This window comes from Haliotis cracherodii, unplaced genomic scaffold (genome assembly GCF_022045235.1).
Source record: "Haliotis cracherodii isolate W230 unplaced genomic scaffold, xgHalCrac1.p SCAF_8, whole genome shotgun sequence".
Taxonomy (NCBI): Eukaryota; Metazoa; Mollusca; class Gastropoda; order Lepetellida; family Haliotidae; genus Haliotis; species Haliotis cracherodii.
In genome coordinates, this window is record NW_027266341.1 from 1,844,970 (window position 1) to 1,863,701 (window position 18,732).

The window sequence follows — 18,732 nt, forward strand, 5'->3', positions numbered from 1 at the left end:
TCTGATCTGGGTTGAGATTGACTGACAATGTTGAGATAAAATCAGACATAAATGTGTGGAATAACAGAAGAATTAGAGCTTAGAAATTCTCTTGAAGAAGGGCTACGGCATTGGTTCGTGGCCTGTGTATGTCACTAGTCATGAGACAGTGTGCTAGCATTCCCGGGGTGCTGTCTTACACTGATCATGATATAGCATGCGGAGGCAATGTGTGTGAGAGAGAGAGAGAGCGAAGTAGAGCGAGAGAGCATCAATCCCTAGTTAAATCGAACTTGATTGTTGACAGATAGCTATGATATTATTGATTGTGTCTTAAAACAACATTCACTTACTCCCCTGACTTCAGTGGTGAGTGTTGATGTTACACACAACAAAGACACATTATTATTTCATATTTTATTTTTCCATTGACACAACTGAACCTATGTAGTCCCCTCTGAACTGCTTCACAACAACTCAAAACAAATAAATAAGCAAGCAGCAACCAAAATCGGACATTGTGATTGGTGCAACTAAACAAAATAGACCATACATAGCACATTGATTGACAGGAGCAGGTAGCCAATCAGAAGCTGGCATTCAGGATTCAAACTATGACAATATGGATTGCTTTTTCTAATTAAGGAGAAAAATTCACATTCAATGTGCCTTCTCATTTGAAAATCAAAGGCAGTGATACTAAATCTGAAAGCATCCCCAATGTCTTGTTTAAGTTTGAGATGGATACAGCCAGTTGGTTGCACTGTTATGACTGAAACTTCTGTTATATCCAGTGTAAAGGTACCTGACACCTAGACTCAAAGATGACGGTCCTTAGAGAGGACATCTTTTACTTTTGGAGATCCATAAATAAAAAATTGCTCATCCACTATGAAAAAAGACCTATGGTATAATTAAGACAATTTAGCAAATAGTTGCTAATCCAGACATGTCCATACAACTTTGCAACAGCATTAGACAAACAGTGAAGGAAAATACGACAAAATAAAGAAGGGCATTGTGGGTAATCTAGATATGTGACGGGGTAGATATGTCAGTCAGTGGAAACAACGTGATGATGATGAGCCAGTGAATACACACCTGATATGACCTGATTAAAGCTTGGTGAAGTAAGGCTGATATACCCCCTGTCAAAGGCAGTGGGACACTAGTGCTGCGACAGTGTGGCTGGGTGGCTGTCACACAGGTTATCAGATGTAATCATGCCATATCTACCTCCTAGTAACCAGTGTTTCTCTGACTATTGTGTCACAACCCTTGTTTGACGATAGATGACACCCACCAGGAGCAAAGGGATCTTATGGGTGTTAGGATGCAATTGTGCTGTGACTTCATAAAGAAGTTTGAGGGCAACTTACTTCAGTGAAGATCGCCATGTTTGATGCCATGCACCTCTGTAATAAATATGAATTGAAGTTTGTGAATTGTATTTTTGTGTTCTGAAGATGAGGTAGTTTTAAAAATATAAAGAAAAGTCAAAATGATTTTTCACCCATAAGTTCCCTTAATCTTATGGTTGGTCATACATAGTGTCCCATAATACATCAGTTAGTGGTGTCCTGAATGTGAAGCACTGACACGAAGAACACCTTTGAAAAAAGTTGTTACAATACATACTTCCACTTGTAATTATGATCAGACAGATGTTTGGGATAAAAATCAAACAAGTGTAACAACATAAGATATATCTACCTTTTCTATATTTCATTCATTAAAGTTTGGGTTGTATTCTAAATAATCTGAGTTAGGACTTGGGATTTTTATTACAAAATAATATTTAATCTTGCTCCTTATTTGTTCCCTACATGACCTAATGTAAATAGGAATTGGTTATTTGTTGGTATTGCAGAACTTGTTCCATCCTCATGGAGAAAAACAGCCTCAGGAAAGACTTGTTATGGTCACTGCCTGCGACTGAACTGGCTTTGACTGGGTTAGTTTGGCAGAGATGTGTATATTTTGGCTCCAGTAAACACGATCACTACATCACGTTTGTAATAGTTCTGTTCAGATTCGTAATGCGATGATGGAGCCGGTTAATAGCCTGAAATAAGGGATGGATAGCGCTGACATTTCCTGTGGAGGAAAACAAAGCTAGGCGGCGCTGCAGCATGTGTGTTCCAGGAGGACTGCATGCTGGGAAATGTTGAAGGTGCACACGTAAACCGTAGTACTGTTTTCTGATGTGTATAAAATGCGAAGAGAAATTGAATAGTATCTCCTTGATGTTGAGAATTGCCGAGTCAATACACACATCTGTAACAGGTTGTGACTGTACAGAATTGAAGGAGGAATATTTTACAACAGTTAGTAACAGAAACTAGCAATCACACTTAGGCCGAGATAATCTTGTTTGTAGATGTCTGGCTAGTCTATACATGTATTTTTGTAGTTTTCAAAATGAAAGATGCTTGTTGTGAAAGATGGCTAACTTCAAGCCCATAACTGTTTGTTTCAAAAGGTTGTTTCAAAACATCCTGAAGAACTGACATTTTCAAAACAGATCCCTGAATTGTGATTATATATCATCATCATTAATATTTAATTTCGTAGTTCACCTGTTGAAGTCCTGATCACTGATCAAGTTTAGCCTTGAACATCCACAAACAAAGAAGTACACCTTGTTTGGTACAAGAGGTCATCAATTTGGCAACAGCATTTTCACTGACTTTCTCATTCACACCATATTAAAACAAATGGTAATTAACAATAGTCTGTAATATTTGCAATAACATCCTGCCTGTGGTGCCAGTATATATCTGCCATTGCTGTGACAACCAGGTAAAACAAAGACTTCAGTCGTCGATTTCCAGGCTTAAATTTCATTGAAAGAACACACATATTTGAGGTAAATACCAATTGACAAGGAAATAAATTACAACAGTTCTGTACACTTCAACAAATCTAACCTTGTAAACAGTTTCATGGAACAGTTTTGTACTGTGTGCACTAAGTTCCGGGGGGCCACAATGCCCCTGAAATAATCAGCAAGGGAAACAGTGTATAATACTTCTCCAGGAACAAGCCAGCCTACAAACCTCTGTAATGCAAGCTGAAGTTATTGATAATGCTTATAAAACTTCTGATACAACCACTCACAGCTAACAGTCTGGGTCACAAGGGAGACAACTCTGTGTATAGCTAGAAATCCAATGCAGTCAAGCAGGGGTGTTGTCGATGTAAAATGTTTCTATGTACAAATGATGCAGGGTAAAGTAAACAGGTGTCCATAGTAATTAGTGGCTTCTGCGTTGGTTATGAATTATATCCAGTATATGTATGTACAATGAGCATATGGGATTCCATGTCTCAGTGAGTTTGTGGGATCTCATGAGATCTCATGAGACCAGGTCAGCACCTACCAGCCTACCAGAGAAGCAATAAATACTGTCCACACCGACAGTGGCATCAACCCCACCGTCATCACAGCGCAACATGTCTCAATCCACATTGATACAATACAGAATTTATTCCATTTTTTTTACTCCAAGACTAGAAACTGTCTGCACTAGATCACTTCATTCACTATGCTTAGCGATGGAGTATTGTTGCGATTCTTGTTTCCATGGTTATGGATAAACCTGGGGTATTCCGTTACCATGGTTACTGATATTCCTTGTGTTTGTCTTTACCATGGTAATAGAGGTTCTTGAAAGTACACAATGAGCATTGTCTGCCATCTCCACAATGGAGGAATACGCACAATGATGATATGATCCAATGAAAAGACACAACACATAAGCACTTCATCTCACACGGGGGTTCCTGGCGTAATGCCATTGAAACTGGAATTTGTCATCGTCCTTCCGATTTCACTGTTTGTGTCATCCACACTGTCACTCATCCGTTCCCCGGAACGATTCACGCGTGGAGGTTTCCGTGGCGCCGGTGTCCTCTGCGGAAGTCCGAGATTACCAACAGATGCACTTTTCTTTGTTGAATGTATCCTCTGCATTTGAGGTGGAGGGGTGGGATAGCGGTAATCCCGGTAATCCCCATAGTCTCGGTAGTTCCGGGGATAGGGATTCGTCCCATATAGGTAACTAGGATCATTATAGATTGTATTGGACCTCATGCTTCCCGGGGTACGTGGCAGGTTATTGTTGGACCAGTAGTTGGTTCCGTTTCTTGGGACACTGGAAAACGACTGGAGACGAGATGAATTATCCAATGGTTCTCTGGAATCGAAAACTGATGATGGTGCATAATGCTCTAATAATGGAGTTGTGGACTCTGTGTGAGAACCCTCTCGTTTCGGGCTACGGATGGCGGAGTAGATCTGTGTCAGCTCATCGTTGTCCGTGAGTTCACTGTCAAATGACATGTACGTGTGACCAGTCGGGGATGAGGGGCGGCAGATGTTTGAGAGCGATGTATGGAGGAGGTTGCTGTCATCATGTTCTGACAGTTTCTCTTTCGTAGTGTTTGAATCGTGGTTGCTGATGGTCAGAGATACATCATCAAGGTGGTCAAGTGACTTCATCGACAGGTCTCCATTGGTAAGGAAGTGATCCTTTATCTCTTTTGCAATTTCTTCTTTCTTAATCGCCTTTTGGCGCCTGTATCTACTTGTCAAACACACAATAAGAATGATGGACACTGTCAGCAAAATGAGACCACAGACAATACTGACAGATATTACAACATTTTTCATATCCACACCTGCCCCGAGAGGCTCCGGCTTGGGTGATGTGAACAGGGACGCAAAGTCAATACCTTCCAGGGTAATGATGAACTCGATGGAGTTGGATCCCCTGGTGTTTTCCACCTCACACGTGTACAATGCAATGTCCTCCTCCTGAAAGTCTGTCACTTTCAAAACACTTGTTTTCTCATAAACACCATGTTCATTTATGTCATACTTTTCTGTATCTTCTCGGATCAAGTCTTTGTTTTTGTACCATCTGGGCCTAGTCTCTGGCATTGAAAAGAATTTACACAGGAGTTTCGGGGAGCTGCCAGGCTGGAGCACCATTTTATCAGAACTTGAGTACATCTCAGGCGGACAAGCAAAGTTGTTCAAGGAAACCTGTGAGAATGGCATCTGTCTGATAAACGCTGGTCCGTCGCACTCCGGTTTGAACTGGGGGAACTCCCACTGGACTCCTGTGTTGTTCTGGAACCACTGTTTCAGCCAGTGGATTCTGCAGTCACAGAACCAAGGGTTGTAGTAGAGTCTGAGGGTGAGGAGGTTGCTGGAGCAGTGTCTCAGGACTCCCTCAGGGAGATCCTGCAGGGCATTGTTCTGGAGCTCCAGAATCTGGAGGTACTGCAGACCCTCAAAGGCATCTGTCTGGATGGAGTTTATGTGATTTCCATTCAGATGCAGTATTTTTAGTACTTGTAATCCAGCGAAAGCTCTGTTTTCAATGCGAGTTAGTCTATTCCCTTGCAAAGAAAGAAGGGAGAGTTCTGGCAGGTTCAAGGCTTCTACTGGGACTCTGGCAAAGTGATTACTTGACAGATCCAGATTTTTCAGTCTTATTAACTTTGAGAAAGTCTCATTATCAAGTTTACTGATTTGATTGTTCCTCAAATAGAGCCTTTCAAGTGATGTATATTTATTGAAAACCCCACTACTGAGCTGTGTGAGTTTGTTGTTGCTGAGATCAAGTACTTTGATGTTACTGTGGATGTCCCAGGGTACATATGCCAAGTCGCTTCCACTGCAGTTGACTTCAGAGCCAGTGGACAGGTGCTTGGTGCGACATTCTGCCTGGACCATCATGTCTGCTGTGGCAGTGAGGATGACACACACAGACAACACTGCTGCAGCAAACGACGTCATGATGAGTTAGTGCTGATGATGTTGCAAAGATGGTGAGAGGGTTGTTGTGTCAGGATGAGGGATGCGTGCACGTTTTCAGCGGCGACTGGCTGGGACAGGATTCGCCTCGGCCACCCATTCCTGGAAACAAATACAGAAAATTAATTTCAAGATTTGCATGAGCAAGATGTAACATAACAGTTGTCAAAACCTGGTCAATGTGGCTTCAATAAGTAACTGAAAAACTCAAACCATTGATAGTGACACCTTGTTAGTCCGGACCCTGGCATTACTAGGCTGTTACAGGCCATCACCTGTATACAAAGGATCATGTCTCCTATACCAGACCAGAATGTCTTGACAAACATGGCAATATAAACAATGAAGAAAATGTCTAAAAACAATCAATAATGTTTACTAAGAACTTAAACAGCTTAGTGGTTAATGCGCTCATTCGATACCAGGGTGCAATGCGTTGATCCCATTCTGGTGGTATTGCTGGAATCTTGCTAAAATCCGACCATACTCACTCACAAAAGATATTGCCAGGCTGCCATTAGGGCCCAGAGATATTAAAAGATGTAGGCCCTGACTTAACTCTTCAGGACCTCTTTATAAAAACTGCAGCTTATTGTGACATATAAATAAACACAAATTTACAGCAGGCCATACAAATTTGAAACTTACGGACCCTACACAAGACCTACCTGCCACGGGCATGAAGGGAAACAGTAGGGATATCCTTTCTACTTGCAGTACAGGAGAGTATATCCTGCCCTTCCCACCAGAACACATCCACATTGACATTCTTAATAACTTGCTAATGAACCAACCGACCAGTCTATGGGAAGTCTCACAAGGTGACAGTAGTTTCCTCGTTTCCATAGTAACATACATCCAATGTAATGAACGGTGTCAAAAACAAGTGTTTACAATTTCAGCCTTAAAAGTCTTTCAGGGACCATTTGGATCCAACATACACACTTCCGTGCCATAATGAAATTTATAATGCAGTCACTGAAAGTTTATGGACCATACCAGTAATTACAAGGCTGTTTGAAGACTTTATGTAATGCTGCACTTGTCCCAGAAACTCATGCAGTTCAGTGGAGAGGAGGCAAAGGTATCAGGCAGTACTAAATCCTACTGGAATTTGTTAGATGTGCATTGGATCAGCTATTTGTAGTGTAATCAAGTGTGTCCGAACACGACCTAATTGACGTAGAAGGCATATGTTAGATTCTAGATAGGGTTCGGCTTCAATGATCATGGGAGAACGTTCAAGCTGAAATGGAAGTCAGTGTATCTCAAATAGTTAATGGCAATTGATTGGTGGAAAATTGATCAATATGACATTAGAGGTTAGATGGTAGAGGGCTGACTATTTTTTTCCAGAAAGATTCTGAATGATAACAGGTTCAGTGCTAATGGGAAGGAAGGGATGTTGAAAGAGACTCTATTGTTACAACATTAGCCCACAAAAAGTCAAAGCAAGTGATAATCAATGCTTACTGAACTAGCTTTGACTTTTTAATCTAGTATTAATCAATGGCCAAGCGTATCTGGGAAGTGGCAATTAAATAAGATGGATATGGAATAAGGCAAATAACTCAGTGGGTTGTATGCAGAATTTTACTGATGCCAGAATATTCTGTTCTCTCTTTGCATTGAAAAACATGAATAGGATGGAGGAAAATATTCATATATTCCCCAATAGACAAACAGTGAATGATTACTATCATCTGAGGCAGAATACATCAAGTGTGGACAGACGGGGCTGTGTTCAATTGAATAGTGATAGACGACAACTTAAGTGGCATTACTGTATTATTGCCCACTATCCACTCACTCACTCTCTGCCTCCATCCTTTCCTTCCTTCCTCCCTCCCTCCGTCCTTCCCTCACTCAACCACCAACCACTCACTCAACCATCCAACCAACCAAGCAAACATCCACCCACCCTCTACCTCGTCTGACCCACTCACTCACTCAACTCATAATAATGTGTATCTCAACCTGTGTTATGTGATGTTTCAACAATACTCCCTGCATCACACTGCCAGTCAGCTAATCCTGTGTATTAAGGTCTGATCGAGCTGATGCTTAGTCTTTTGCAGTGAAACGTCAGCTTGTGGGAATAATTGATAATTACTGTTGGGGATTACGAGTGGCTAGCTTGTTATTGTCCAGCACAGACTGAGAAGCATGTGAACATGAGCGGACACGTGAGGGCCCTTGTGCTACCTGGGAAAGATTGCAGCAACAACGGGGAACAATAATCACACAATCTATTGTCCCGAGAATCTTGTAACAATGTTTCCATGTTAATGACTTGGGATTACAAGGGAGGTGAATCTTTGTTCCCAAATCAGTGAAATGACTGATCAATAGTTTTTGTCTGCGAGGTTTAATTAGGCTAATGAAATATTGATGTTCAATTGATGTAAGGGGTCCTAACGAGAGTGAAGTGCAATGTGCGGTAGACACGTTCGCAATACACCCATAAAAAAAATTAATCAAAAGATCTGTGAAATTCTGAATTAAAACTTTGAAACTGAAATTATGTCTTGAAAGGTTTGGGGAGTTTCACTTACCAGAGTCCGAGGTGACTGTTGTTTAGAAGGAAAGAGAATCATTCAAACAGTGTGGGGTAGCAATGTCGCCCTTATCAGACCTGACTGAATATGACATTTTGACATTGTAAAACTGCCTATCCCAACTGTGCTAGACTTGCACATGTCCCTAAGGCAATAACTATTAGTTTAGATCATAAGTTCATAAGATTATGTAAATAATAAAAACAAGTTGTCTCTATTAGAGACTTGAGTACTGTCCACATGTCTAGACTTGCCTATTAGGTGGATAGAATTACTACACATCCATCTTTTCTTTCAGTACAGCCTTGGAGCAAGGCTACAACCATGACATAGAGTTGTTCATATGACTCAGTGATAATGCTGCCTTAATGACCTATGTTTATGACAGAGACTTCCTCCACTGGAACATTTTGTGTTCCTCTTGGCTGGTTTTCCTTATACTCTGTCACAATGATTTATATCAGATATCACTGCAAGTGTTGAATAACATAGACCCTACTCTCTCTCAGATGTATTTAAAATCTTTCTCCAAAGACTTGAAAGGGTTTTCCTACACTGTTTAACTGTCTGTTGAATAAGTGCACCATATTCCCCGGGAATTGGGTTCTAAGTGTTATTGCCACCTGTTGATATGGGACACGTGACGTCAGACCATCTTATCTGGCTGGAAGATAACATGCCGATCAGGTTAACTCAACAACTTATATTTCTGTATAGAATGCATGTGTTACAGCACCACACAAAGATAGGGCTCGCTATAAAATCATTAGCATGTGTATGTGTAGAAGTTGAAAAGTAACAACACTCACATCATTAGGTTAACATTCTCTACAAATGTAGAAGCAGGGACTAATCTTAGTTGTAGGTGTTACTGTAGCAGCTGATGGAGGCGTTGCTGATGATGCAAATTCTGAATCTTCGCTGGGATGCAAATGATGTTTCAGCACCAGCATGTGATCAGCTGTGTGAGCAATAATTCATGTAGAGGTTGTTACAATACACAACTAGCCCCTGAATCACAAGCAGAATACGTAATGATTGTCAGCCTGGCAATTGAGTCACAAGTAAAATAATGGCCAGAATACATCAGACGGTTACGAAGTGAACAGTGTATTAGATGTGGCTGTAGAATACTGTAGGACGGGAAGGTCTTAATTACAAATAAATCATTTCCTGAAAAGACGAGACGCAACCATCTATTTTAGTGACAGTCTGACTGACAAGGTATGCCTATGCAGATAGCCGCTAGTGACTTACTACGACACAGATTGTGTTGGAGAACAAGGTGACCTCACGAACGAGGTATTATGTCACATGTGACAGATACCATCTAGACGTTGAGCTTCAGGTAATTGCTGTGGCTATCAGATCAGTCGGACCTCATCTACTGTTCAGTCACACGATGATGATAAGCCTCGGGTCGTGTGATAAGAATCTGTTGACATTGCATAACTACACACAATTTCCTGATTTTCAGATTTATCGCCATGTAGGAATATAAATCTTGAATCTGAATAGACATGATCATGTGATCTGTAGGAAGAAACAGTATATCATTGTTCAGTTCGTAACAGACATTATCCTTCTATACCCAGGGGGCAGTGGGGTAGCCCTGTGGATACAATTCCACTCAACTCCTGGGTTTGATTCTCTAATATGGGTACAGTGTGTGAAGTCCATTCTTGGTGTCCCCTAGGTAAAAAATTGTATGGATTGATGCTCATGATGTCAATCACTGGATTGTCTGATCCAGACTTGATTATTCACAGACTGTCGTCATATTGTTGGAATATTTCTGAGTGTGGCGTTTAACAACAAACAAGCACACAAATAAATAAACACTATTACCAGACAATTGGCCCAAGAGAACAGCCTATACAACCTCACAACACCTGGTGGTAGGGGGGGATGCTGAGCTGGCTTTATGATTCCCACAAGTGAAGCCTACTGGCACTGTCCCCCATCACATTAAGCTGCTAATTTACTTCAATCTTATCCAAAAAAGGTCTATCCATTCACTCACTGTGGGAGAAAAAGTCATGAGGGAGCCTCATGTGTTTAACATCACCAAAAGTATAAATCCTTAAATGACCAAAAAATTATTTCAATCAAAGCCATAAACAGGAAGATGTGTTTACTGTGGATGCAGGTTGAAGAAGTGCAACTTGAATATAGTGTGTACCAACCAGCCATTAAAGTCTCTCAGCTAGCCACTACCTCTGTCAGATGGAGCCAAGAAAACCATGATATTTACTACATCAATTGGCCAAGAAAGGTTGCCAAGAAAATAAACATTTAACTTGAAAACATCTATTGAAATCGAAGCAGAACAAATGTTTACAGCATGAAATAATCCCAAAAGGCAATAGAGTCAGTTTATAGAATGTGCGTGAGTGCTTACCCAGTAATGTGATAGTGTGATCGGCTGAGGGGACCTGATGCCACAGAGAGGAACAGACAGGTACACCTGAGGTCGCTACAGACGTATTTGAACGGGAGCCATCTCGGACAGGTGACTTGGTGCCCGACTCAATCTAACCTGTGCTCCGCAAACGCATGGGGTGTCTGATTACACAAACATGCATGGATGAGACGCTTCTGTGTGGACTAGCGAGGAGGGGAGCAGACAGGTTCATCTGCCAATAACCAACTGGAGATCTGTGTTAGCCAACATCCTCGGGCACTGCTCAGTATGGACCATGCTTACAGCCATGTGACATTTCTCAATTAGTTTACTCTCCCGGATTAGCGTTCCTTTCGGGCTTCACACAATGTCTCAAACAAATAACTTTTTAATGGAAGTCGGATGTTAAAGTCAAACCTGTTGCTGCCAGTATTTGTACTTGAATCCTCGCCGCAGTTGCCCACACATAACCAATGGGTTATATTGGTAATTGAAGATAAAAGGGAGTGTGCGATATATGCCATTATTCCGTGCTGAAAGTGATGTATCTGCCTGAAACTGCCACTTGAACCAGGACACTGGGATGGTGGTCGTTATGGCGATACATTTAGATACCATTATCATTCTTTTTGGTCACATAAGGATCGCTGAGTGTCTGGACTGCCCATCCTATCTGCCACTACTGGTCCCAGTGACACCATCAACATACCTAGTGTGTAATCATCTCCACTGAAGCGCTAGTGGACACTGATGGACTGCAGTAAGCTCCATATTGACCAGCATCAATCAAGGAAATATGACCTATAACGACCGACCAGGGATGGAGAATTTGAAATAGTACATGTCTGAGCGAGGAGGGTTTCTACCTCAAGTGTTGTAGGGTATTATCCTGAACCTATCCCAGCATTGTGTCCTGCATGCATCATGTGCCTGGGGCATGGAGTGACAGTACAGGAACTTATAGTGCATGTATTATAATTCTTAGTGAGCCGTGTTGTCAGTAGAGCATTCAAACCATGTCATCTAAAATGAATAGCAGAAAGGTTATATACCCAGCAGATAGAAGGTTTATGACGGTAAAGCCTGTATTCATACCAGGTGTGGCCCTACTGCTAGGATATCACACATCATGACTAAATTTAGACTAGTGAAGATAATATGAGCGCTGTATAACACAGTCTTGTATAATCAAAGTTTTTCTCACCTTGGAGTCAGACTGATTCTATCCTGGCTCTTCTATATGAATAGCACAACTTTCTGTTCCATGTCAGACATTCGCTACAGATGGACCTCGAGGACTGACAACAGCTATGGGATAAAACACTTATATCCTGTCTAGGTGTTATCTCCCTTGTTGACTAATGTTACACTGTGTGGCAGGTATATCACCACACTCTGCCCTCTTCCCCTTCACAGTAGGCTTTCTGTCCTTGACAGCACATGGCATGTTATTCAGACAGTGTGGTGTCCCAGAGTCTTGATGTAGTCTGTGCAGGGAGTCTCATGGACTTGCACAAGTCTCTAAGGCAATAATTATGAGTTTAAATCATAATTTCTAGATTATGTAAATAATAAGAACAAGTTGTCCCTATATGGAGTCCTTAGATACTGTCCACATATCTAGACTTGCCTATTAGGAGGATAGAATTACTACACATCCACAGACTTTTCTTTCAGTACAGCCTTGGAGCAAGGCTAGGTATTTCAGTACTGCTGGTGACACCAAGGTTGGTGTAAATCTACAACAATATGTCGTGCTGTCTCTTACACTGCTGCAGTATTTAGTTACAGGGAGCTAGTACAGTATGTAGTATAGACTGTACCTCTTAGAACAGGAATCTGTATCCCATATCCCATATCCCAGCTGTAGGCTGTAACGACTTGGATTCCACTTTGATTCTGAAAGCGAGAAAGAGGGATCTCTATCCACGGAATAATGTGTTGCTGCACTTCTCTGTTACCGTATGAAGATAGCACTGATTTCGGAGCATGTCCTCTCAAGCTGTATAGCTGTATTCCACCCTAGACTTGCACAAGTCTCTGAGGCAATAATTATTAGTTTAAAACATAATTTCTAGATTATGTAAATGATAAGGACAAGTTGTCCCTTTAAGAGACTGGAGTCCTTCTACTTGTATTATCCACATATCTAGACTTGCCTATTGGGAGGATAGAATTACTACACATCCATGGACACAGGGAGCCGTAAGGCCTCTGTTACCATATGAAGATGGATCTTGGTTAGGAGCGTCTCCTCCAGTATGCCATATTCAAGCCTTGTTACCACAAAACACAGGGAGCTGTGTGGCCGTATTCCAGCCCTGTTACCAGAAGACACAGGGAGCTGTGTGGCCGTATTCCACCCGTGTTACCACAAGACACAGGGAGCCGTATTGCCCAGCTGACACCACATGCACTGTGTACACTACTGAACTGCTGGTGTGCAGACTGCCTGTCAGTGGGCCCTGTGCTCATCATGTGGCCCCAGGCACAGTCAGCTCCCCATGTCTGGCTGTGGCATCCCCCTGGGGAAGGAGGAGGGGGGAGAGTAAGGGGAGTGTCTGTCAAGGGGCTGATGGGTTGAAGAAGGCACTTGTGTGCAAGGTGATAGGTATACACTAAATGTGAAGTACTTCTGGTTGTGTTTGTTTGACCTGCAGTGAAGCAGAGGTGAGAAAACTGTAATTATGAGAACTAAAGAAATAGTTGGAAATGACAGTATTTGATGGATCACTTCAGCTGCACAGTCTTGTGGCTGTTCACGCATGCTGTGAGCAGAGGTGCTGCATAGATGCACTTCACTGCACATGGCAGTCTGATGAGACACTAGAGGCTCCCTTCTCCCTACATGATAGCATTCCCTGGTTCACAGCTCTGTGTCAAGCACAGACACAGCATGATCATTGGCTGAGCACACAGGGGAAGAATGTGTATGTTTCTGAGGAAGTGTGACCAAAGAGTAACATTGATATAATTACACTCAGGCACTGAAAAGAAATATACAAAGCCTTAGTCAGCCGGTCATACCAGTGCATATGTTCATGGATGAATGGCTGGATACTGTCCAAGTTTACATTATCTCAGTGTCGACAGTGCACAGTACACAGTTCAGATTCATGGACTTTAAGGCAGATATGTGATGATAAGTGTAAAGCACTAGTTCCATAAATAGACAAGAACTGGTAAGAAATTACTCCCACAAAGAAATGTTAATAGGTGTGTGGATGACGTGGTATAATGCTTGATATAACCCCAGTATCAAGGTGACCTTTGACTATTTGAGCAGTATCGCAGATCAAAAGATATGAGTGTTTGTCAGCCAGCACCTTGGGGTATAACCCACATACTGTACTCCTTTGTGGATCTATAGGATGCTTACAGTCCCACTCAACGTACTCATCCTAGAAGTCGGATGTCATACAATAACATTTAGTAGCCTGAAACCGAGAGTGTCTTTGCTATGATACTCTGAGCGGGAAAGAAGCTGGTTTGGTGTATACTGGTGAGGAAATAAGGATATAAGGATATGCACAAAACTCAGACAATTGGCCCTGTTCACTTGATAAATCGTGACTTTTATTGCCGTGTGATCACTGTTGATCTATGTAGATATTCCCCCTGGGGGCAGGACAGCCAGCAGGGACATGGAGATTACTGTCTCTGTCTCTGTCTCCCCCACGACTGCTGCTGTATGTAGCGGTCCCTTCCCTCAGGCAAACTGCCACCCCCACCCCCCACACCCCCCTCCCCCCATTAATCTAGGAAAGAAGGCAGCAGAATTCTTTGGTTATTTTGCGACATTGACATTAAACCTCTATCTTCCATTGATCATACTCCATAAATTCATTTCTGCTTGAATATCAGTAGAACATAGCTTTGTTATATGTATTGTGTGGTCATAATGGCCTATAGATCCAACTCACAAAACCTAATTACGAAAAAAACTTGAATTCATATTTTTGACCAAAATTCATTACTCGGGTTTTCTAAAATTGTTGTGCAAAATACCATTATTTATAAATGTCCATCATCAACGTTCCTGACATTTGTCTGAAAAGCAGGACATCCTGACTTCTGACTTTGAGGTAGGTACATGATGCCAGGCAGTCGTGTGTGCGACAGATGGCAAGGTGTTTTTTTTTCATGTTTCTATTTTCTGTTTCCACATCATGGAGAATCACGCTATGACTCACAGCTATTCTCGAACATGATGTGGAGGAGTTATTTTCATCTGATCCAATCCTTATTACAGACGTCCCATTCAACCCCCCAAAACCATTCTAAAAATGATTTCTCCTCGAGGTCATTTCTTCAAATGTGTCAATTGCTCAATATCCACATGAAACCGATACACTAACGTTTCTTTGAGAGAGTTAATGTCCTTTTTAAACTGATGAAACACTATTCTTTGAAAGATATCAATGATAAAATAATGGATAATGGTCAGATAATCAACACATGCCATCCATCCAATCCTATAAACTGTCTTGTGAAAGGCGCAACCAAGAATGATACTGGTCTCTCGAAGCATCAAAGTTTCATTTTCAGATGATGCTTTGTGATTCCTTCTGATGATAATGACATTAAAAAGACATGAATGTTGATTGTAGCTCCATAACCCTATTGACAGGGGTGACAGGCTGCATACTGAAGGTCACGATAGGTCCATTAGGGTGACACTGAAGACCATGTAATGACTAAGAGGGACGAAGGGCCTCATTGAGGGGGGCGGGGGAAGAGAGAGAGAGAGAGAGAGAGAGAGAGCAATATTCCAGCAATATCATGGCCCCACACATTGTACCCATGTCGGGAATCGAACCCGGGTATACAGCATGACAAAGCAAACGTTTTAACCACTAGGCTACCCGACTGCCCCTTAGTGTGGATAAATCTATAATTTATTAACTTTGGGCACAAAATGTGTCTATAGGCATCCCTAGTTTCCCAGACCAAAGAGAATAAATGAAAATTAATCCAACTGAAGTCGAGATCGCCTCAGCTTTAGGAATTCTGAAATTGGGCATTGTTCGGGGTTCATTTGGATTTTGTTTTGGATTTTGTAGATATTTGTTTTTTGAGATAAGATAACTTTACTTCTGAGGCATGTTAGTCTATGCAGCCTCATATATCATCTTATGGAAGAAGGATGTATCTCTTCTTGGTATAGAACCAATGTTTCCCTGACAGATCCTACATTCTAATATCTATCAGTATATGGGTGCACCGTGGACGCAATATCGCCATGTTCATATCACCTTGCAGCTCCCACTGACTACCAGGCTGTGTGAAGGCTTCTGGTCAACTTGGCTGACAGCCTGCTTCAAATACTTGTCAGGCTCTATATCCTGATCGCTACAGATGTGGGGATTCACAATTGGGATTCACACTCGGGATATCCACTGAATGAGACAGAGATCCTCCAAATCCAAATCTGGCTGATCTGAGATGGTGATTTATCTGGTCATCAATGGCTATGTATGCCATCTTTACACAATGTCAAGCCACAAAAGTCCTGTGATTGTGAGGAGGCTTCAAGACACAGCGATGAGATTTGATGTCTCCTGTTACATCTGATTATCCTGCTGCTGGTAATGCTTGGCGTGGGCCCCACTGTTGTACTGATTCAGTAAAGATCCTGGACCTTGGCAGCAGTAGAAACTGGCACTAGTGCTTTCTCAGCTGTCCAGTAGGTTTGTTTGTTTTGTGTTTGTTTGTTGTTTAACGCCGCACTCAGCAATATTCCAGCTATTTGACAACGTCTGTAAATAATAAGGTCTGGACCAGACAATCCAGTGATTGATATCATGAGCATTGATCCATGCAATTGGGATACGATGAGATGCATCAACAAGTCAGCGAGCCTGACCACCTGACCCTGTTAGTCACCTCTTAGGTCAAGCCAGGTCCTGAAGACCAATTTGTTAAAGGTATCGTAAGGACTAGTAGAATTTTGCCATTTCTAAGGGTTTTGCTATATAGTATATGTTATCATTAGCATGATTAGTGGACTAAAACTGTTAGTTTCTATCGCTTCCTAAGATGCATATTTCACTATGGCCACACCTGTGCATATCTATCTACCATTGGGTTTAAACCACCACATGAGTATTAAGTGAATGGCCATTTGTGGTGGCATCAGGCATATGACTTAAATCAGCATGAAACTATACTCACTAAACACACAACTGACTGTCTGGTCCAGGCATCGTCCATCCCTTCCTGTGACATAATATAATGTTGCTGATCATGGCGTTATGATAGCCATGATAAAATAGGTGTGATATTGTTGATCATGGCGTGACACTCAGTCAAGTTAAAAATGGCATTAATTCCAGGTGTACACTCGAACTCACCCAAACTGAACTGCCATGGATTTTTCATTGATAGCATGCATAGGTTACATTCCTACATGACTGAACACTCATAAATCTACATGTCAACTTGACTATCAGTGAGCTCATTACAGACTATCTGATCAGCAGCAATTAGCAGGACTACAGGGTGGACTGATCCTGATGATTCCCCGCAGGAAACCTGAGCCTAATTGCTCAAAGGTGGAGGACATTTAGGATGCACAAAAGTAGATAATGAACATGACAGCTACTGTAGAGAAACCTCTAGCCCAGGGCGAGGCTTGTACCTCCCATGGCAGACACGGCCACGGTAGTGTAGACTTGCTCAAGTCTCTAACGCAATAATTATTAGTTTAAATCATAATTTCTAGATCATGTAACTAGTAGAACAAGGTGTCCCTATGAGAGATGGGAAGTCCACATATCTAGACTTGCCTATTTGAGTATAGGATTGCCACACATCCTGGACGTTTCTTCCAGAAGAGCCTTGGAGCAAGGCTGTGCTGTATGATACAGGGAGATGGAGCTGATGTCCATCTGATTGATTCCTGAGCTGCCCAGGGGTATCAGATGCTGCAGACCGGGGATAGTTTATGATCGAAGATTGGTAGTAAAGCTGTATTTAGTGTAGATGTGTATTTGGTTCGTGTATTCCGGACAGGGGAGGTTCCCACTGGGGAGGGTCTCACGGGTAACAAGTATAGACTCTTGGAGGAAGGCAGCTGACTGGATTGAGCAGATAGACTGTATTGTGGGGTGTACAAAATAGAGCGGTCAGAGACTGGATAGAGCAGATAGACTGTATTGAGGAGTGTACAAAATAGAGCGGTCAGATAGGATTGAGCAGATAGACTGTATTGAGTGGGTTGACTTAATTAAGCAAACAAGATAGTTTATGATGACCAGAAGGATAGAAGCAGATGGAATGTGTGGGGCAGACTTGGGAAGACAGCATGGTTGTGATTGTCTGGAAACAGTATACACGGCTGTCTGCTGACGCATTGTGCCGACTGTTGTGTTTATGAGTGAGGCTGAAATGGGAAATGGAAGCTTATTGAGATTGACTGTCTCTGGCAAGTTCTGAACTCAATCAAGGGGCTGCCACACAGATAAATAAATGTCCTGACTTCAAACAGCAGTTTCACCTGGTGGACCTCAAAGTATTTATATAGTTTTGTGTGTTAGTGAAAGAGATTGTATCTGGTTCAAGAAGTGCCCCAGACACAGTGGAGTCCAAATCTAACAGTTCTGACCATGGCAGCTTTATGAATGATGACACAGTGAGACAAGTGGATTTTCAAGTTTATGTCAGTTCCGATTATTTATATATTCTAGGAATTATGATTTAAACAAATATTCATTTCCTCAGAGACTCATGCAAGTCTAGTCTTCAACCTACAACATATGATGCTAATAGATTCAGCCTATGTATATATCCTAGCCCCAATGGAAGCAGCTATATAGATGACCTGTCTCACCCACTTACTCACCCACTGACTGACACAGCACCAACCGATGTCCATAACACATCCACAACACGTCCATATATCCTGGCCCCCTCCCTGTTCCATATACATGACCTGTCTGCTACCCAGCACTCTCCATCATTAC

The 18,732-nt window shown here is 41.9% G+C and overlaps 2 protein-coding genes across 8 annotated transcripts in view; one reads left to right on the top strand and one right to left on the bottom strand.

Annotated features, from left to right (window-relative positions):
- Positions 1 to 18,732, top strand: part of LOC139449757 (protein YIPF5-like) — a 182,391-nt gene that overhangs the window by 32,247 nt on the left and 131,412 nt on the right. The gene's annotated exons all lie outside the window — the stretch shown is intronic.
- The window catches only part of LOC139449466 (leucine-rich repeat-containing protein 24-like), a 53,495-nt gene continuing 35,166 nt past the window's right edge, over positions 404 to 18,732 (bottom strand). For 3 of the 7 annotated variants that reach the window (XM_071230880.1, XM_071230877.1, XM_071230881.1), the window contains exon 2: positions 404 to 5,908. In XM_071230880.1, coding sequence (XP_071086981.1) covers positions 3,752 to 5,788 — 2,037 coding nt within the window. In that variant the 5' untranslated portion in view covers positions 5,789 to 5,908 and the 3' untranslated portion in view covers positions 404 to 3,751. Of the gene's footprint in view, positions 5,909 to 8,361; positions 8,452 to 10,765; positions 11,405 to 11,477; positions 11,583 to 11,972; positions 12,363 to 18,732 lie in introns of those variants that run through there. The other 4 variants (XM_071230878.1, XM_071230883.1, XM_071230884.1 and 1 more) reach the window with 4 other exon arrangements.